Raw genomic sequence first — 21236 nt, forward strand, 5'->3', positions numbered from 1 at the left:
CAGCCCCGCGGGGCTCAGCCAAAGTGAAGAAGGCACCGAGAGAGAAGCCAAAAATCATCACCCTGGGGGTGTCCCCGACTCAGGTCGGGCCCGAGGGCGATGCCAGGGCCGCGGGCAGCCCTGGCACGGTTCTAGGGGTGGAGTACCTGCTGCTGGCCCTGGATCCGCATGTACTCCATGCGCTGCTTGATGTGCTTGCCCTTGTCGGGGCTGCCCTGCTGGCCCTGCTTCAGCCGCGACGCCGGATTCACCACCTTCATGGCCGGGATGGAGACGCCACCGCTCTGCCGGGACAGAAAATTTTGGGGAAAAAGGGTTAAAATTGGCTGGGTGGATAGCCCACGGGCACTGCTGGATGCCTGGAGCCGCGCCACCCCTGCCAGCACAGCCCGTGGTGACAACGCCAGGCGAGGACGAGGTCACCCGCTCGCCGTGCTGGTGGTGGCCAAGCTCCAAACGCGGCCGGGACTTACCGGGAGCCACCCGAGAGGGAGTTTAGGGCAGACACGGCAAACACCGGGACACCGAGGGCAGGGCAGGACAGGACACCCCGCAGGGCCAAGAGAGAGGGAAAGAGGCGGCGGCAGGCAGAAGCAGATTCCAGGTGGGAACGGCGGCAGTGGGGATACAGAGGAGTTTATTTATGGGAGTACAGAGGAGTTTATTTATAGGAATACAGAGGAGTTTATTTATGGCTGTGCACAGGTGAGGATACAGAGGCTCGCCAGAGCGGCAGCGAGGGCAGTGCCACACACCCCGCGTGTCCCCTCCCCTGCCAGGGACACCCCAGGTCCCCTCCTGGTGGCCTCCTGTGCCAGTGGGGACAGCCCAGGCTGGGAAATCCGTGGCACAGGGGAACCGCTGGGATCCTCAGTGGTTCCCGTGGATGGGACATGGGGGGTTCCTGCACCCTACAGCACAAGGAAATCATAAAATCATGGGATATCCCCGGCTGGAAGGGACTCGCGAGGATCATCAGAGTCCAAATCCCAACCCTGGGACAACCTCACGTGTGCCTGTGCCGCGCCATCCCCCGCATTCCCGGCACTGGGAATCTTCCTGACCAGCGCAGAATCCTTGGAAGGTGACACCAGCCCTGCCCTGGCCCTCTCTGCTTTAGGACTGACCCCTCACAGCCTCTCCTGCCTAACCCTGAGCTTGGCTTTGCCCCAGTCCCGGCCATAAATCCATCCCGCAGCTCCACTTCCCATTTCCCGGGAAAAAAAAGACCAACCCAGCAGGAAAAATTGCAGCTACACCCCCGTCCACCCAGCGAGAGCCCCCCCCCCGAGGGGAGAGAGAGCGGCTCCAAAGGGAACAGGAGATTTATTCCCCAGCGCTCGCTGTTAATGAAGGAGCAGGTTGACGTCGCAGCCGAGCTCAGGGCGTTTTTCCCCCTCCCTGTTTTTCCCAGATATTCAGCTGGATTCCAGCAGGAAGCAATTTGGGATGGCTTCAGGGAGCCCGCGCTGGGGTTTAATCAGGAGAAACATCTGCCAGGCTCCAGCTGCTGCTGGCTGGGAGAGGGTTTTTATGCGAAACGGTGAAACCAAGGGCGGTGCTTCGGCATCCCGGAGCACCCAACCCTGGCCGATCCCGTGGGATGCTCTTGGATCCCATAGGATGCCCTTGGATCCCGTGGGATGCTCTTGGATCCCATGGGATGCCCATCATGGACCTGGTGCTCCAAAAACCTGCCAGGGTGGAAGAGTCCACCTCATCCAGGGTCTAATTCTGGCTCTAATTCCGGGATCAGCCAGCACCGCCCGGCACCGTCTCCCTTCCCGCTGCCAGCTTCTGCCTCGCTCCTTCCTGCCCTTCCCAAACCTCTCCAAGTGTCAGGGAGAAGAGGAAGATTCATTCTCCACCTCGGCTCTGCCTGGAGGTGGAGTCACAGAGAGGGAGCACGCAGAGGAAGAGACATCAGAGTGAGTCCAGGGCAGAGCAGGGCACGGGGGAGAAGAGAAAATGAACCTGGGGCGTGCCGGGGGGCAGCTGCGGCTTCGGGAGCAGCGCTGGCTTGGTCCTGCTCGGGGACGGACTTTTGGGAGCGCCATCCTTGGCCTGGCTGAGGTCCAGCGCGGTGTCACCGTCACAGCCTCCGTGCCCGAGATGCCCCAGGCTTTTCCCGGCCTCCTCGGATGCCAGCGCGTCCTTGAGGAACACGAATTCCACGGCGGGGTGGCTGCTGATCTCGCTGATGGTCATTTCCAGCTCGCGGATGGTTTCCTCCAGGCTGTCCAGTCTTTGGTAGGTGTCCTCATAAATCTCCTTTTTGCCCGGGGCCGTGGGGCGCCCGGGGGACAAGTGGCCTCTGTAGAGCCCCTCTGTTGCCTTTCCCCCCGTTCCGGGGTCCCCCGCAGTAGCCGGAGCCCCTCCATCCCATCCCGGAGGTGCCGCGGAGTGGCTGGAGCGGGCAGGAATCTGCTCCGGGGGCTGCTCCGCCCGGGAATGTGCCGCTCCCCGCAGGGCTGGATCCCTGCCTGCGGGAATCCCGGGATGTGGCACCGGGCAGGCCGCGGCTGGCGAGCTCTCCTCTCTCCACGCGGCTTTGGGAGCCCCGGCAGAGTGTCCAGGAGGAAGCCTGGCTCTTTCCGCATCGCCGGGAATTTGGGGAATGATCCCGGCACCGACGGAGGGGAGCGCGGTCTCCGCAGCTCCGGCACCTCCCGCCTGGCTCCGAGGAGGCTGCGCAGCCCCAGGACCTTGGGGACAAGTCTTGCCGCTGCCTCCTGGCCTGCTGGCAGCGTCCAGAGCCGCGTCCCCTCCTTGTTCCCCCGTTTTATCCCTCGGGAAAGGCGGGGCCTTGCTGGCTGCCGAAGGGAGCCCCCGGGATGCGCTGCCGGGGGGCTGCGGGGCTGGACGGGGTCCCTGCGCCAGCGGGGATTTTGGGGAGCTGCCAGGAGCCGCCACACGGCCTCTCCTTGTCCCCTCGGGTGGCAGCTGCCCTCCTGCTCCGGCGCTGCCCGGTGCCACCCACAGCTCCGGCTCGGCTTCGGGGGACGGCGGCTCCGACACCCACTCGGTGAGCACGATCTGGGGCAGGGAGAAGGCGCGGCTCGCCGGGGCTGCCAGCGCCAGCGGCTCCTGGGTAGAGAATTCAGACAGATTAGGGGCCAGGCGGCAGCGGGGTTTGCCTGGGGGGGCACCACGGGGCGCCACAAATTATTGGGGTCCCCCCACGCCGGCGCCTCCGGGCACGGCGGAGTTCCAGGCGGGAGTTTGGGCAGGGAGGGAGGTTCCGATCCCTCCTGCCCATCCCACACACCCCGCTGGGAGGGACAGAGTGGACAAGGACTGGAAAGGGGTGCTCAGCTCCCTCCTGGAGCCCTGACATCCCACAGGGAGGCACAGGGTGGATGGGGCTGGAAAGGGATGCTCAGCTCCCTCCTGTCCAGCCCTACATCCCACAGGGATCCACAGCATGGACAGGGAATGCAGAGAGGCTCAGCTCCCTCCTGTCCAGCCCTACATCCCACAGGGATCCACAGCATGACAGGGGCTGGAAAAGAATTATCAGCTCCTTCCTCCAGCCCTGAAATCCCCTTGGGATCTTGAGCATGGACAGGGAATGGAGAGAGGCTCAGCTCCCTCCTGTCCAGCCCTACATCCCACAGCATGGACAGGGACTGGAAGAGGAAGCTCAGCTCCCTCCTCCAGCCCTGGCATCTCATTGGAGCAAAAAAGAATAGAGCAAAAATGAAGCTGGTGTTTCTGCACCTCCCGAATGCCTTTGGAAATCCCGCTGCCACCATCCAGCCGGGATTTCTCCATGCTGGTACAAACTGGGGGCACTGGTGTGAGAGCAGAGCTCCAGCGGGGGCTGAGCCATCCCAGCCGAGCTGCTCAGGGGCACCCGAGCTTTCATACCCTGAGGGGCAAGAAATTACCCCAAAAATGCTGCTCTTCCTGCCCCACTTCCCTGTTCCCGTCCCAAGGGACATCCATGGAATGCCTGAGGGAGCCGAGCCGAGGGCAGAGGAGCTGCAGAGATGCCCTGGCAGGATTGGTGCCCCTGCAGCTGCCCCGGAGCCTGGGGCAGAGCGGGAGGGAAACGCCAGCTCTGGGAAGGCCACGGAGCTCTGGGTGTGCAGCTGGAGCCATCCCAGCTCTGGAGCAGAGGGGCAGAGGGATGATCCAGCCCTGGTGTCCCAGGAGAGGGGAGGAACCCCGTGGGACCCCTGCAAGGGGCCAGACCCTCCCTCTGGGGACGAGCCAGAGCTCCCCTCGCTCCTGGCACGGCAGCAGCCCGTGTCCTGCTCTTTGCCCCCACCTGGGCATTCCCTGCTCCATCCCAGCCGCTCTCCAGGCATTTTCCTCCTGCTCTCTCCATCCTGGGAATTCCCTGCTCCATCCTGAGCACTCTCCAGGCATTTCCGCCTGTTTTCTCCACCCTGGCAATCCCTTATTTAATCCCAATCCCTCTCCAGGCATTTTCCTCCTTCTCTTCCTGCTTTGCGCATTCCCTGCTCCTTCCCAGCCGCTCTCCAGGCATTTTCCTCCTGCTCTCCCCACCCCAGAGCCCAGCATGGAGGTCAGGAGGGCCGGGAGAAACCCGGAGCCGAGCCCAGGCAGATCCAAACCAGCGGACTCTGCTCCAACCCTTCCCTTTCCATGCACTCAGAGGGGGCTCTCCCATGCACCGCCCACCCCCCGGGCACCCAGCGTGGCGTGAGAGCGGCGGGCGCTGCCCGTGCCGTGCCCGGCGCGGTGCTGGGGTGGCCCGGGAGCCTCCCGGGAGCCGCGGCCGTGGGTTAGTGCTGGGTCCGGTGCCGCGTCAGTGCCGTGAGCGAGGCAGTGGGGAGAGAAGCCGTTAATTAGTTGGTTAAATCAGAGAAAAGCGGCAGAAGTGAGCTCAGAAGAGGCAGAGGAGGAAGGCGGTGAGAGCGCAGCCCCGGGGAGCTGTTACCTTCCATCCTTCGGCTGCCACCGCGGCTCCGTTGGGCCACGGGTCGGAGTGGCCCGGGGACACGGCCTCGAGGGGGTCACAACGGAGCGTGGGGAGGAAAGGGGAGGCGGAGCTGCGCTGAAACACCTGGGGAGTCAAACACGGCGTTGGAGGGGGAAGGGCTGGGGCGAGCAGGGCACAGCCCGAGCCTGTCCGGGGCTCGCAGCAGGGGAAACCTTGGCGGTTGTCAGGGGCAGAGGTAGCATTGCCCCTGTGCTGCTGGCAGTGTCACTGGTCCCCTGGCCAGCAGAGCCACTGGCCTTTAGCTGGCAGTGTCACTGGTCACCTGGTCAGCAGTGTCACCGGTCCCCTGGCCAGCAGAGCCACTGGCCTTTAGCTGGCAGTGTCACTGGTCATCTGGTCAGCAGAGTCACTGGCCCACAGCTGGCAGTGTCACCGGTCCCCTGGTCAGCAGTGTCACTGGTCCCCTGGCCAGCAGTGTCACTGGTCCCCTGGCCAGCAGAGCCATCGGTCCCCTGGCTGACAGAGTCACTGGTCCCCTGGCCAGCAGTGTCACTGGTCCCCTGGCCGGCAGAACCACCAGTCCCCTGGCCAGCAGAGTCACTGGTCCCCTGGCCAGCAGAGTCACTGGCCCTCAGTTGGCAGTGTCACCAGTCCCCTGGCCGGCAGAGTCACTGGTCCCCTGGCTGGCAGAGTCACTGGTCCCCTGGCCGGCAGAGTCACTGGCCCTCAGCTGGCAGTGTCACCAGTCCCCTGGCCGGCAGAGTCACTGGTCCCCTGGCTGGCAGAGTCACTGGTCCCCTGGCCGGCAGAGTCACTGGTCCCCTGGCTGGCAGTGTCACTGGTCCCCTGGCCGGCAGAGTCACTGGTCCCCTGGCCAGCAGTGTCACTGGTCCCCTGGCTGGCAGAGTCACTGGTCCAGTCCTGCTTCCTGCAGCATCACCAACCCCACCTGCACCATCACCTGTCCCACAACTGCACCATCCCCAGTCCTCCTCCCTCGTGGGGGAAAACCATCCAGGGAAAACCCATCCCCATCCCACTGGAGCACCGGTGCCGTGCTAAAACCCAGGTGAGCCTGGCTTAAAGCCCAGGGCGGGAGGGAAGTGCTGCAGGAGGACCCAGGCGTGCAGCACTTGTCCCCGGCAGTGCCACCGCTCCGTCCCCGCGGCCCCGGGAGGAGCGGGAACCCCCCTGCGGTGCCGGTGCCGGGGCTGTCCCACCCCAAACCCCATCCCGAGCTGTCCCCCGAGCAGAAGGGCGGCTGGGTGTCACCTCTAGGGTGGGGGTCCCGCGGCCCCTCCCGCGCTCACCTCCAGCTCCGCGATGATCCGGTCCTCGTCATCGTCGTCCTTGATGGCAGAGGCGATGATGGGCGGGGTGGACGCCGGCCTGACCACCTCGGACACCGTCCGCCTCAGCTTCACCTGCGGCTTCTGCGTCTCCAGCTCCTCCGACTCCGCCTTCTGCGGGGGACAGCGGGGCCGTGAGGGCTGGGGGGGCACCGGGGGGCACCGGGAGGTACCGAGGGGCCACTGACCACCCCAGCCCAGCGGCCACCCCGCCGTCCCCACCTTCATAAAGCCGGGCTCCTTCTTGCTGGTGACAATGACCTCACCGCTGCGGGTCGTGGTCAGCCCGTGGGACGAGGGGAAGCTCCGGCGGGGCGGGGGAGGCGGCGGCGACTTCGAGGGTTTCTCGGTGCGGTACCGCGGCACCGTCAGCTCGTCTGGGCACAAACGGAGCTGTGAGGGCACCGCGCCGGTCCCTGCCCCTCTCATCCAACACCACAGGGATGACCAGCCCGGGGACAGCACCCCACACCCCCCAGCCCCTCCTCCAGAGGCGACCCCCACCCTCCGCACCCCATACCTGAGCCCCGGCGGCCGTTGGGGTCCCCTTTGCCCCCCGATTTGGGGGTGTGCTGTGGCTTGGAGGGTTTGTGCTCGGGTGTGGAGGCAGCGCTGCCGCTGCCCGGGGCTTGTTTGTGCTTGGCGGCGAATTCCAGGTCGGGGATGGCCTTCATGAGCTCGGCCTGGGTCTCCTCCAGGAGCCGGTTGATGTCCTTGGCACTGTACTGGGTGAGCGCCGCCCGCTTCTCCTCCCAGTCCCGCTCGGCCGCCTGCAGACACAGAGCCCGCTCCAGCCCCGTTCCTGGCGGGCAGGACGTGACCCACAACCCTGTGACACCCCCCAAACCCACTGCGAGGAGCTGGGTGGGCGCCAGTTTTGCCCCCACCCCCAAATTTCACCTCCCCCCCCCCCCCCCCCCCCCCCACGCTGCACCACCCAGAACTCTCCACCCCACCGAGGAGGACGAGCGGGATGGACGCTGCTCCCGTTCCCATTTTCACCTGGGACACACGGACAGACCCTCCAGAGAAGCCCCCCAAGGCTGAGCACCCCCCGTGCCGGGCTCTCACCTCCACGGACACCGCCTTGTCCGCGCTCTTCTTGCTGGGGGTCTCGGGCCCCGTCTGCGTCTTGGCGGGCACCATCTCCGGGGCTCGGTTGGGGTTATTGCTCTTGCCGGGGTGGCTCTGGGGCTGGGGGGGGCTGTGCCCGAAGCTGGGCACGCCCAGGGGCTCAGGGGTGGCCGTCAGGTGGTGCAGGCTCACGGGGGGGCTGGTGGGCATCTCCAGCTCCAGCCCTTTGCTGAAATCCGTCTCCGGGGCCACTTTCTTGGGCGACTGGCTCAGGCTGCTGGGCGAGCTCCACACGCCCTCGTCCACTTGCCTGGGACAGAGCGGAGGCACTGAGGGGCCGCGGGGCATCGGTGGAGGGGGATGGGGAGGTTACAAAATCCTGGTTTCCTGAGGGTTGAGGCGCTCTGAGGTCTGGGAAAGGGGTTGGGCTTGGTGCTGTTCTGGGGACGAGCTCCTCTACCCCATCCACCCTCATGAACCTGGCGGGAAATCGGATCCCTGCGAACACTTCCCCTCCGTCAGATCGGGCTGGAACAGCCTTTGGGATTGAGGGCAGGCACTCAGGCCCAATTTGGGATTTCGGGATGAGGGTGACAGGCACTGCATGATCCTACAAGCTCATTTCCCTGGAAAACCAGGCTAGCACGGAACCCCCCAGGCGATCCCGTTCCGCCGAGCCGGGAGCCATCCCGAGATCCTAATGGGATTGGGCAGGTGGGCTCCACCCGGGATCGGCTCTGGGAGAGGATTTTTCCCTGGCAGAACAATTCCCTGCTCCTCAGGGATGAGGTTTCTGCTCACGCCGAGCGCTGTGTCTCCATCCTGATGGACAATCCTGGGTGTTTTCCGAAGGGATAAGGAAAAGAGGGGATCCCACCCACACCTGGAGAGGACCACGAGGGTGTTTTTGGGGTCCTTTAGCGGAAAAATGAGGCTTTTATCAAAAGACGGGGTCCCACCCACACCTGGAGAGGACTGAGGGTGTTTTTGGGGTCCTTTAGCAGAAAAACAAGGCTTTTATAGAAAAAGAGGGTCCCACCCACACCTGGAGAGGACCGAAGGTGTTTTTGGGGTCCTTTAGAGGAAAAACGAGGTTTTTATCAAAAAAGAGGGTCCCACCCACACCTGGAGAGGACTGAGGGTGTTTTTGGGGTCCTTTAGCAGAAAAACGAAGCTTTTCTAGAAAAAGAGGGTCCCACCCACACCTGGAGAGGACTGAGGGTGTTTTTGGGGTCCTTTAGCAGAAAAAATGAAGCTTTTATCAACACCCCTCCGGTGCCCTCCTGCCCTGAGAGTTTGGGGCGTGCAGAGAGGAGGTGGCACCGAGCTGTGGGGACAAAGGAGGTCCTGAGAGGCGCTGGCCGTGCCCTCGGGGGGCTCGGGGCTCACCTGCGGATCTGGGCCAGGGTGTCGGTGACGGTCTTGCAGCGCTTGAGGAGCCCATCGAGGCGGTTGGGCTCCTCCTTGAGGAACTTGACGGCCTCCACCTCCACCCGCAGCACCACGCGCATCTTGCTCTGCAGGCTGGGGAACTGGGCTGCGAGGGGACACCAGCGTCACCAGGGTCACCGCTGGGTGCCTCCCGGTGCCCGGCTGGCACTGCCAGGGCAGCCACGCCTGCCAGCGCCCCGTGTCCGTCACAGCCGTGGTGGAACGCCGTGGGGTGGATCCAGGGCTTCCCTGGATTCCCGTGCCCGTCATCCACTCGATTTTACCCCGATTTTGTCCCCTGGAGGTGCCACCTCAGCACCTGTGGGCACCAGGACACACCTGGCACCGATGGGTACTTGGGAGTGCAGGGGAAAACCCCGGCTGGGGCAAACCCACAAATCCAGGGGCAAGGGACGACCTGGAGAATTCCGGGTGCACAAACTCAAAAATCCAGGAAATCCTGGAGAATCCCTGGTGCAAACACCCAAATCCAGGGGCAGTGGGAAACCTGGAATTCAGAACAACCTGGAATATCCCAGGTGCAAACACAAATCCAGAGGGAATGGAAAACCTGGAATATCCCAGGTGCAAACACCCAAATCCAGGGGCAGTGGGAAACCTGGAATATCCCAGGTGCAAACACAAATCCAGAGGGAATGGAAAACCTGGAATATCCCAGGTGCAAACACCCAAATCCAGAACAACCTGGAGCATCGCAGGTGCAAACACAAATCCAGAGCGAATGGAAAACCTGGAGAATCCCAGGTGCAAACACAAACCCAGGACATCCTGGAGCATTCCCGAGGCGGGGATGGAGCAGGGAAAGGCCACATGGCTCCGTTTGCCCCACCCCCAGCCCCCTCCTCACCCTTCAGGTCCGTCAGGGTCTCCCCCAGCTGCTTGAGCACCACGGCCTTTTCCTCCAGCTCCTGCACCGGGATCAGCCGGTGGTTGTGGGCCAGATCCTTCTGGATCTTCTCCACGGACTTCTCCAGGTCGCTGTGGGCACAGGGGGAGGGCAGAGGGGTCACTGGGGGGGGGGGTCACTGCTGTGCCAGGAGGGTGAGAACCCCGAGGGTGGCAGGTGCCCATGTGGGAGAGGGCAACACTGGGCTGGGGACCCCTCCTCACTCTGGGAGGTGGTCACTATTTTTGGGGACCCCTCCTCATTCACTGATTTGGGGACCCCTACTCATTCAGGGATGTGGTCACTGATTTGGGGACCCCTCCTCCTTCAGGGACATGGTCACTATTTTTGGGAACCCCTCCTCATCCAGGGACGTGGTCACTGATTTGGGGACCCCTCCTCATTCAGGGATGTGGTCACTGCGTGGGGACCCCTCCTCCTTCATGGATGTGGTCACTGATTTGGGGACCCCTCCTCATTCAGGGATGTGGTCACTATTTTTTGGGGACCCCTCCTCATTCAGGGATGTAGTCACTATTTTGGGGACCCCTCCTCATTCAGGGATGTGGTCACTGATTTGGGGACCCCTCCTTGTTCAGGGGCGTGGTCACTATTTTTGGGGACCCCTCCTCATTCACTGATTTGGGGACCCCTCCTCATTCAGGGATGTGGTCACTGATTTGGGGACCCCTCCTCATTCAGGGACGTGGTCACTGATTTGGGGACCCCTCCTTGTTCAGGGACGTGGTCACTATTTTTGGGGACCCCTCCTCATTCACTGATTTGGGGACTCCTCCTCATCCAGGGACGTGGTCACTATTTTGGGGACCCCTCCTCATTCAGGGATGTAGTCACTGCATGGGGACCCCTCCTCATTCAGGGATGTAGTCACTGATTTGGGGACCCCTCCTCATTCAGGGATGTGGTCACTATTTTGGGGACCCCTCCTCATCCAGGGACGTGGTCACTGATTTGGGGACCCCTCCTCCTTCAGGGATGTGGTCACTATTTTGGGGACCCCTCCTCCTTCAGGGATGTGGTCACTATTTTTGGGGACTCCTCCTCATTCAGGGACGTGGTCACGGCGTGGGGACCCCTCCTCATCCAGGGACGTGGTCACTATTTTTGGGGACCCCTCCTCATTCAGGGATGTGGTCACTATTTTGGGGACCCCTCCTCATTCAGGGATGTGGTCACTGATTTGGGGACCCCTCATCATTCAGGGATGTGGTCACTGATTTGGGGACCCCTCCTCATTCAGGGATGTGGTCACTGGGCTGGGCCCCCTCCCCACTTTGGGACATGCCCTGGGCAGTGCAGAGCTGCTGCTGTGCCGCTGGGGAGGGTCTGTGCCCCGCAGGGACGTGCGGGGCCCCCTGCCCTGGCTCACTTGAGCTGCTGCGTGATCAGCTCCTCCTCGTTGAGGTAGCGGAGCCGCTCCTCCTCCACCAAGCTGCGCTGGCGCTGCAGAGGGTCCTCGTGCTTGCGCATCGTGTCCGTCACCCGCACGCTGATCTCCGTCTCCGTCCGCCGCAGCAGCGTCTTCACCGTCTCCTGGTTCTGCAGCTGTGGGAGGAGGAGGAGGAGGAGGAGGAGGAGGAGGAGGAGGAGGGGGAGAAGGAGGGGGGAGGTCAGGCTGGGAGAGACCCCCCGGGATAGGAAAAGGGGCCCCACAAGGGACCAGTCCTGAGCTGGGCATGGGGAGGGATCCCTGGGCATGGGGAGGGATCTCCAAGCTCGGAGTGGGGAAGGATCCCTGAGCTCGGATTCAGGAAGGATCCCTGAGCTCGGATTCAGGAAGGATCTCTGAGCTCAGGGTGGGGAAGGATCCCTGAGCTGGACATGGGCAAGCATCCCTGAGCTTGGATTTGGGAAGGATCCCTGAGCTTGGATTTGGGAAGGATCCCTGAGCCCAGATTCAGGGAAGATCCCTGAGCCCAGATTCAGGGAAGATCCCTGAGCTCAGACTGGCGAGGGATTCCTGAGCTTGGATTTGGGAAGGATCCCTGAGCTCGGATCCAGGAAGGATCCCTGAGCCCAGATTCAGGGAAGATCCCTGAGCCCAGATTCAGGGAAGATCCCTGAGCTCAGACTGGCGAGGGATTCCTGAGCTTGGATTTGGGAAGGATCCCTGAGCTCGGATTTGGGAAGGATCCCTGAGCTCGGATTTGGGAAGGATCCCTGAGCCCAGATTCAGGGAAGATTCCTGAGCTCAGACTGGCGAGGGATTCCTGAGCTTGGATTTGGGAAGGATCCCTGAGCTTGGATTTGGGAAGGATCCCTGAGCTCGGATTTGGGAAGGATCCCTGAGCCCAGATTCAGGGAAGATCCCTGAGCCCAGATTCAGGGAAGATCCCTGAGCTCAGACTGGCGAGGGATTCCTGAGCTTGGATTTGGGAAGGATCCCTGAGCTTGGATTTGGGAAGGATCCCTGAGCTCGGATTTGGGAAGGATCACTGAGCCCAGATTCAGGGAAGATTCCTGAGCCCAGATTCAGGGAAGATCCCTGAGCTCAGACTGGCGAAGGATTCCTGAGCTTGGATTTGGGAAGGATCCCTGAGCTTGGATTTGGGAAGGATCCCTGAGCTCGGATTTGGGAAGGATCCCTGAGCCCAGATTCAGGGAAGATCCCTGAGCTCAGACTGGCGAGGGATTCCTGAGCTTGGATTTGGGAAGGATCCCTGAGCTTGGATTTGGGAAGGATCCCTGAGCTCGGATTCAGGAAGGATCCCTGAGCCTAGATTCGGGGAAGATCCCTGAGCTCAGACTGGCGAGGGATCCCTGAGCTTGGATTTGGGAAGGATCCCCGAGCTCAGAATGGGGAAGGATCCCTGAGCTCAGCACAGGGAGGCATCCCTGAGTTCAGAGTGAGGAAGGATCCCTGAGCTCAGAATGGGGAAGGATCCCTGAGCTTGGATTCAGGAAAGATCCCTGAGCTCTCCCACACCAACCCCACTGAGAAAAGGGCATTTTCCCATCCCACCCCAGTACGAGCTGGGTCAGATTTGGGGTCCCCCCACCCCAGGCGCCCACCTGCAGCTTCTTGAGCTGCTGCAGCTGGTTGCGGAGGTCGCTGGCGTTCTGCTGCAGGTCGTGCAGGTGCAGCTGCATGTGCAGGCGGGTGATGGCCGTGGGCTGCCCCGCGGGGGTGCTGGTGGCCGAGGGCGGCGGCGGCGCGGGCACAGGGGTCCCCATGCCACTGCGGCTGGTGGCTGCGGGGGCACAAGCAGAGGCTGCTGAGGGGTGACACCCACCCCAGGACAGGTTTCAGCACCCACTTCTTTTCTTTCCCCGATCAACCCTTCAGCTCTGGTGGTCTCCAAAACTCCCCCATCCATGCTACCCCTCCCTGCTTGCTCTGAGGCCACCCCAGAGCAGGATGGGGGGGGGTCCCGCTGGGCGCCAGCACCTGGGGGGGCTGCACAGCCCACCCTGGATCACCCATGGGGTGGGGGGCGGGGGTCCTGCAGGGCCAAGGGTCACTCACACGCTGACGGGGGGGTCCCGCCGTTGGTGGCTTCTGTCTTCTCACTGCAATGAGAGGAGGGGAATGAGCGTGGGCCGGGCACGGCGGGGCTTGGTGTCCCCTGCGAGGGGCACGGGACCCTCAGGAGGGACATCCCAGCCCCCGGGGGTCCCACACCCGCCCTCACCTGGGGGTCTCGGCCTCGGAGCCGCGGAGCAGCGCGCTCTGCACCAGCCCCGTCAGGCTGGCGATCTGCTTCTCCATGGCCTCCATCCGCTCCCTGTGCCGGGAAAGGGACGGGGACGGCTCAGGAGCCAGATTTGCCATCACCCTGGCCAGCCCCGGCTGCTCCTGGCCCCGCTCACAGCCCGTCCCTGCCGCGCCGGGAGCTGGGGACACGGCAGCGCTGCTGTCACCAGCTGCATCCACGCCCCTCAGTCGCTCTCCGTGCCCAAATCCAGCACCCCCAGCCCTCACCCGGTGCTTCCTTCCCCATCCCGGCACCTCCACCGCCGTGGGGCCGGGGCAGCGCCTTCCTCTGCTCCTCCTCCTCCCCCTCCAAAAATAACCCGCCAGGGGCTTCCCCCGCGCCTCCTCTCACCTCGTCTCCGTGTCCTTGGCCGGCCCGGGCGAGCTAAATCCCGAGAGCGGCCGCTCGCCGGGGCCGGGGAACAGCTCGGGGGGCCCGGATGAGCTGGGGTTGCGCGTTTTGCCCACGGGGCTGTCCATGAAGACGGAGGAGCAGGAATCCTTGCGGAACGACTGGCGGACGGGCGACGAGCGGCTCGGCGGGCCCGAGTAGGGGCTGTGAGGGCTCTGCCCGGGCTCCACCATCTTCTGCGGGGACGACGGCGGCATGCGGAATCCCAGCCCGGGCCCGTACGTGTCGCTGTAGATGGGCGCGTTGGGCTTGTACAAACTGTCCTCCAGCTCCGTCTGCAGCGCGGCCGCCGAGTAGGTGCTGAGTGACCGCACTGAGCCCCGCTTGTAGAGCCCCCCCGAGTAGCCAAAAGGGTCCCCCATGCCCGCCAGCGACTGCGTGGAGGTGATGCTGAGCCGCCCCTCGTGCACCATCCCGTAGGGATCGGCGTAGAGCCCCTCGTTCTTCACCAGCACCACGTTCTTGCCCGCCAGGTCCTCGTCCGGCTTCACGTCGCGGCGCTCCAGGATGGCGCTGGGGCTGGGGGACACGCCCTGGGCCGGGGGCAGGCTGGACAGGCGCTCGCCGTGGTGGACGGGGCTGCCGGCGTAGGAGGGCGGGCGGCCGCCGCTGTAGGACATGCGGGAGCGGGATGGCGACGAGGACTGGAGCACGGGCGGAGGGGAGCCGGAGGCCAGGTGGGAAGCCGGGGACATGTTGTTGAGGCGGCGGGTGGGAGAGGATTCCCGGGAAGTGTAGACCATCTCCCGCTGCGGGAATGGGGTGAGGTGGTCAGCACGGAGTGACCCCTGCCCTGCTCTGCCCTCCGCCCCTCCAAGGACCAGCGGTTCCGGCGCCTTGGCAAAAACCCTTCCCTTATTTCCCAGCCAGCAGTGGGGTGATTTATCCCGATGGTTTATCCTGATGATTTATCCCGATGATTTCATTATCCTGATGATTTAATTCCCTAAAAACCGTGCTTATGACTCCGCTGTCAGCCCCCAACCCTCGTTGGAAGCAGGCAGGATGAATCCCAGCCACACACAATTCCCATCTCTGCCGCTTTCTCTCTTTACCGATCCCACCCCACCAGGTCCAGCCGCCCTCCCCGGGCTGTCCCCGTGTCCCCTCTCACCCTGAGGTCGCCGTTGGTGATGTGAGACGCCGGGAACGAGGCGTAGAGCGGCTCTTTCCGGTAGATTTTAATGATGCTTCTGTCCTGGATGTCTCTGGAAGGAGAGGCAGAGCCTGAGCACCGGGGCCAGGCACCCCAAATCCCAGCGCTGCACCCACCAACCCCGTTTCTCCTTGATCCCACAGATTTCCTGCCTCGTGTTGGATTTAAAGGAATAAAAACCAGCCCGGGGTGGGATTCTGAGCCCTCTGCTCTCACCGGACGTCCTCCAGCTCGTAGAAGACGTTGCGGGACTCGTCCTTGATGAGGATGGCGGTGTTGGGGGACTTGAGCATGCCCATGGTGAGCTTCTGCGGGAACATGTGGACGATGAGGGCGTGCAGGGTGTCCATGCTGCTGATCTCGTGCGTGATGTGCACCCTCCTCGTCTCATCCCCAAACTGCAGGAACAGCACCCCTGGGAGCACAGGGAGCACAGAGGGGTCAGCTGTGCCCGTGTCCCTTCTCCACAGAGGTGCTGGGGGCTTTTGGAGGGCTCTGGGACACCCAAAAAAAGGGGTTTGGGGGAGCTCTGGCTGCCCAGCCTCGCCCTGCTGAACGTGGGAGGTTTTGGGGCACCTAAAAAAAAGGGGGTGGGGGGAGTGCTTGGGCAGCCAAAAAATAGGGATTGGGGATCTCTGGTCACCCAGCCTTGCCCTGGTGAGGGGAGATCTTCCTAGAGGGCTCTGGGGCACCCAAAAAAAAGGGGTTGGGGATGTTTGGCCACCCAGCCTCGCCCTGCTGAAGGCAGCTCATCCTCCTGGGCCACCCTGAGGTTCCTCCCGCTCATCCTAGGTTTTTTTGGGGTGGATGGAAGCCAATCCCTCGCTCCACCCCCGGAGGGTTCGGTGCCAGGGGGTACCTGGGGAGCGCAGCTTGGTCTGGCTGGCGGAGCGGGACAGGGGCAGGCTCTGCCGGAACCGGTTCATCCTGTTGAATCCCAGCGGCAGCTCCGCTTCCGACATCGTCTCCAGGGATTCGGCCGAGGCGAAGGAGAGCTTGGCTTGGTCGGCCAGGCCAGGCTGGGAGCCCTGGGAGTGCCGGGAGCTCCTGGTCTGCAGCGGGAGAGGGGAGCGGTCAGGGGGGGATGGGGATGGGTGTCCCAGCACCCCCTGGATGTGGCTGGTCCCACGTTTCTTCTGGAGCAGGGAGCCAGGATGGAGAGGCTCATGCGGGTCATGGGATCATGGAAAAGGGGTTGGGAAGGACCCCCAAAGGTCATCGAGTCCAATCCCTGGCCTGTCATGGGACACCCTCAAAAATCCCTCGCTGTGCCTGAGGATGGGGCTGAGCTGCATCCAAGGATGCTCCATCCTCATCCAGGGATGCTCCATCCACATCCAGGGATGCTCCACCCTCATCCAAGGATGCTCCACCCTCATCCAGGGATGCTCCACCCTCATCCAGGGATGCTCCATCCACATCCAAGGATGCTCCACCCTCATCCAGGGATGCTCCATCCTCATTCAGGGATGCTCCATCCACATCCAAGGATGCTCCACCCTCATCCAGGGATGCTCCATCCCACATCCAGGGATGCTCCATCCACATCGAGGGATGCTCCACCCTCATCCAAGGATGCTCCATCCACATCCAGGGATGCTCCATCCACATCGAGGGATGCTCCACCCTCATCCAAGGATGCTCCATCCACATCCCGGGATGTTCCATCCTCATCCAGGGATGCTCCATCCACGTCCAGGGATGCTCCACCCTCATCCAAAGATGCTCCATCCACATCCCGGGATGTTCCATCCACATCCAGGGATGCTCCACCCTCATCCAAGGATGCTCCATCCACATCCAGGGATGCTCCATCCACATCCAGGGATGCTCCATCCCACATTCCCGGGCTGAGATTCATCCAGGGATGCTCCATCCACATCCAGGGATGCTCCATCCACACCCAAGGATGCTCCACCCTCATCCAAGGATGCTCCATCCACATCCCGGGATGCTCCATCCTCATCCAGGGATGCTCCATCCACGTCCAGGATGCTCCATCCCCATCCAGGGATGCTCCATCCACATCCAGGGATGCTCCACCCTCATCCAGGGATGCTCCATCCACATCCAGGGATGCTCCATCCACATCCAGGGATGCTCCATCCTCATCCAGGGATGCTCCATCCACATCCAGGGATGCTCCATCCCACATTCCCGGGCTGAGATTCATCCAGGGATGCTCCATCCACATCCAGGGATGCTCCACCCTCATCCAAGGATGCTCCACCCTCATCCAGGGATGCTCCATCTCACATCCAGGGATGCTCCATCCCACATCCAGGGATGCTCTAACCTCATCCAAGGATGCTCCATTCCACATTCCCAGGCTGAGCTCAGGATCTGATGTGTTTCACTCCCACTGCCAGCTCCAAGCCTCCTCCCCCTCCTGCTCCCAGCACCGACCCCCATTCCCATTCCCAACCCCATTCCCAATCCCAATCCCAATCCCACCCCTCTCTCCCCCTTCCCGCTGCAGGATAAACCTTCCCAGTGCCATTCCGGTGTCTTGGAGCTCCCACACCGGCAAATCCCTGGAAATGAACCCGGCAGGAGCCGCCGGAGCCAGGCTCACGTTCCGAGCGCCGGAATAACCTTGGCAATTCCCGGAGGTTACACATCCATTACTCCGCTCCCGGGAATCATAAACGCCCGGCTCGTTCTGGAAGCAGAGCAGCGGGAAGTTTTATGGCTCTGGGAGCCGGGAGAGAGTGATGGCTTTGGGTTTGGAGCAGGGAGAATTAAATTTTCCGGGAGCCCAATTCCGCAGGAGCGCACGCTCGCCGCCGGAAAGTTCACGCTGCGGACATGGAAAATGTGGATTTTCGGCACAAATATCCCCAAATCCGTGGCCATCCCCAGCACTTCTGCCTGTCAATAACCCCAAAAATCCAAGCCTGGATTTTCCAGACACTTGTTGAAGGTTGGCAAATCCAACAGAGAGGGAACAAACAGCTCCCAGACTGTGGAAAAGGCGGCGCTGGAAAGGAACAACAGCTCTATTTAAAGATGGGGGGAAAAGGGAAAAAAAAGAAAGAAATCAATATAAAATGATAACAGCCATCATCGCCATTTAAACGAGACATTAATTGGAAGATTTAATTAATCCTGTGAGGCGGGGTTTGGGAGGACTTGAAATGTTCTCGCCGTAGTTAATTGCTGGAAAATTGACTGCTGGGCTTGGTTGTTGTCGTTGGAGGACAAAGAACCCTGGCAGCGCCTCACACCCAGGAAGGGATGCAGGGGTGGACTGAAACATTCCTTGTTCCCATCCCTGGGGCCGTGGGACGCAGCTCTGATCCCTCATGGGGGTGGTTTTGGGGTGTAGCAGGTGGATTTTGGGGCTCCGTGAATTTTGGGGCTCCCCACCCTCAAGGCTGTGGTTTCCGGGTACCTTGCTCTGGGTTTGGGGTGATGCTGACCCGGATCCCGGCCTGGGATGGCTCCTTAGGGAAGCAGAGGGATGGGGCTGGCAGCTCCTGGTCGAGATAAAACCCAGGGCTGCACCTCAGCCTGGCTCTGCCTTCCTGGATCCTTCCCCTGTTCCCGTTCTCTGGGATCTCACCCTGCCCTAAATCCATCCCTCCATCCATCCCTGCATCCATCCCTCTCACTTCCCATCCCCAAATCCCCCCCAGCCCCGACTGCCCGGTGTCCCCACACCCCAGAGGTGACAGGGACACCGTCACTGTCCCAGGTGAACCCAGCACCCCCCATCCTGCAGCTGCCCCCGGGTCCCGGAGCTCACCCACTGTGGATAATTTATGGAATCAGTCAAACCACAAAAAAAAAACCCAAGGTAAAAAAAAAAAAACAACAACCCAGGCACGATGGGAGTTAATGGATTTTTAGCCCCGAAGGGACCGTTCTGCCCTGATGCTCTGCACAATGTGCTGTCCAACAACCCCCAAAAGTGTCACTGGCACCGGGACAGAGCCACCCCACCCTCACCTTCCCTAAACTCAGGGCACCCCTGTGGGCACGGGATTGTCCCCACATGGGCACGGGACCCCCTCAGATGGGCACGGGACCCCCAAAGATGGGCACAGGACCCCCCCCAAGTGGGCAAAGGACCCCCACATATCCCGGGGTGCTGGAAAGGACAGACCCTGCAGCGGAGGGGACACAATTCCAAGAGTTATGGGAGGCTCTCTGCCAGTCCCATGGGCATTCCCGGGATGCACCCGGAATGGGAGTTGAGATGCCTGGAGAGGGGACAACGACTCCTCGGAGAGGGGACAATGACTGCTCCGACCTTGGCCTCCAGCAGCCCATTAATTCCAGGGAAAATTGGGTTTTATGGCTCTGCCTGGCTGATGATTTCTCCTGCTCTGGGATGATGCATTAAAGGACACCTCAGCCCTCTCACATCCTGTCCCTGCCACCCCTGGCGTGTCCCTGCTGTCCCCCAGCCCCTCTGACAGCACCCACAGCCTGCCCCGAGCAGCGGGGACCTGGCCATGGTCACCCCAAGGGTTGCACCTTGGTGGAGCCTCACCCATCCCTGTGGAATTCCAGATTCCTGCTGTGCTGGGGGTGCTTTTGGGAGGTCCTGATCCTGCCTTGAGGGTGCCAGGCAGTGCCAGGCAGTGCCAGGGTGGATGTCCCCTGTCACCAGAGGAGAGGAAGGTCACCCACGCCCCCACCCAGGGCATGCAGGGGACATCTCCCAGCTGGGAAAGGCTCTGTGGATTCAGGATAAATCCCAAACCTCACCCCGAACCCCTAGCCTGGCCACAAAGACCTCGTTCCCCCCCCCCAATTCCTCACTTCTGTCCAACAAGCAACCCTTCTATCCATGCCCAGACCCTTCCCCGGGGGCTTCTGCAGCCCCAAATTCCCCACGGACACCGAGATCATTCCCTGTGGGATCTGAATCCCACCCTGGTGGCAGGGAAGGGGTGGAGGGAGGGGACATCGCCTCCCCGCTCTCTGTCCCCTCCGCTGCCGCCACTCCAGCTGCGAAATGACCCATTTCCTGCCAAGCCAGCCCCAAAGCGGGAATCCTGGAGCTGGATCCTGGAATTCCCGGCTGGAATTCCAGCAGGGAGTGCTTGGAAAGGAGAGTGAGGGATTGCAGCCGCCCAGAGCACAATAAAAGACACCCAAAGCCACGGGGAAGCTGCGCCAGGCAAAGTGTGGAAATTTGGGGCTGAGGGGGTGGGAGGGAGGGGGTGGGCGAGCGGCTCCAAGCTCGGGGTGCCCAAAGCTCCCCCCGGGACTAAACCTGCTTGGATTAAAGCCCTCCGGAGCTTCCCAAGAGGAGGGAATCCCGCTGGAGCAAAGCTTGGATCCCCGGGAGTGCCCTCGTGGTGATGGTCGCAGGAAAAACCCAATCCCAAAGTATCCATGTCCCATCCAGCCCCTCTGGAGAAGGCAGCGGGAAGGATCCCCCATTCCAACAGGAACAGGAGCATTTCCAGCGTCTCTGGAGGAGGCAACAAAGCCAGGAATGGGAAGAATCCCCCATTCCAACAGGGACAGGAGCATCCCTGGACGCTCTGGAGGAGGCAACAAAGCCAGGAATGGGAAGGATCCCCCATTCCAACAGGGACAGGAGCATCCCTGGCCCCTCTGGAGGGAGGCAACAAAGCCAGGAATGGGAAGAATCCCCCATTCCAACAGGGACAGGAGCATCCCCATTCCCTCCCCGCCCCCCGGGGGAGTTTTACGTAAAAGCGGTGGGAAGGGGAATGGAGGGAGACTCGCGGTTTGGTTTTTTTCTTTTTTTCGTCGGTGGTTTTTTTTTGTCTTTTGTCTCCCCAGAGCTAAAAAAAGCCACAATTAAGGGATTCTTTCAGCTCCTAAAAAGCCCCGACGATCCCTCCGCTGCCAGCGCAGGAGCGGCTCCATTATCTCTGCCTGGAGAGATAAGGATGCTCCTCATTCCTGCCTCTCCTCGTCGTCATCCTCCACATCCCTCTCCCAAATTCCCGTCCCCAGCTGGGAGAGCGGAATTCTCGGGGCTGGGAGGGCAGCGGGGAAGGATCCAAAGTCCCGGCGGATTTTTGAGAAGCCGGGAAAGGAATGGGGTCATTCCTTTGGACCGGGAAAAGCGGCGGAGATGCTTGGATGGAGAGGGGGAGAGGGGTCAGGAGAGGAACAGAGGAGGTGACAGGAGAGTGGTGGAGGGGACAGGACCTCCCCCAGGTCGCTTCAAAGCAGATAAGAGGGGAAAAAAACATGGGAAAAATGCGTGGGGAAGGAATCCTGCCCGGGGATGGAGCAGCTGCTCCCAACAACACTCAGAGCAGCAGCGCAGCTCAAGATTTCCACCAGG

General features: G+C 62.1%; 1 protein-coding gene across 12 annotated transcripts in view; it reads right to left on the reverse strand.

Moving 5' to 3' along the window:
• The window catches only part of SRCIN1 (SRC kinase signaling inhibitor 1), an 83333-nt gene that overhangs the window by 3767 nt on the left and 58330 nt on the right, over nt 1-21236 (reverse strand). For 9 of the 12 annotated variants that reach the window (XM_032134155.1, XM_032134154.1, XM_032134153.1 and 6 more), the window contains 17 exons: nt 15816-16008; nt 15173-15371; nt 14915-15008; nt 13741-14549; nt 13327-13419; nt 13161-13204; nt 12707-12885; nt 11064-11239; nt 9635-9765; nt 8725-8872; nt 7333-7645; nt 6782-7031; nt 6484-6638; nt 6223-6375; nt 4910-5035; nt 1975-3087; nt 147-284 (listed from right to left, as the gene is read on the reverse strand). In XM_032134155.1, the coding sequence (XP_031990046.1) occupies nt 147-284; nt 1975-3087; nt 4910-5035; nt 6223-6375; nt 6484-6638; nt 6782-7031; nt 7333-7645; nt 8725-8872; nt 9635-9765; nt 11064-11239; nt 12707-12885; nt 13161-13204; nt 13327-13419; nt 13741-14549; nt 14915-15008; nt 15173-15371; nt 15816-16008 (4314 nt within the window). The remainder of the gene's footprint in view (nt 1-146; nt 285-1974; nt 3088-4909; nt 5036-6222; nt 6376-6483; nt 6639-6781; nt 7032-7332; nt 7646-8724; nt 8873-9634; nt 9766-11063; nt 11240-12706; nt 12886-13160; nt 13205-13326; nt 13420-13740; nt 14550-14914; nt 15009-15172; nt 15372-15815; nt 16009-21236) is intronic. The other 3 variants (XM_032134163.1, XM_032134164.1, XM_032134161.1) reach the window with 2 other exon arrangements.

This window comes from Corvus moneduloides, chromosome 26, assembly GCF_009650955.1.
Source record: "Corvus moneduloides isolate bCorMon1 chromosome 26, bCorMon1.pri, whole genome shotgun sequence".
In the NCBI taxonomy this organism is placed as follows: domain Eukaryota; kingdom Metazoa; phylum Chordata; class Aves; order Passeriformes; family Corvidae; genus Corvus; species Corvus moneduloides.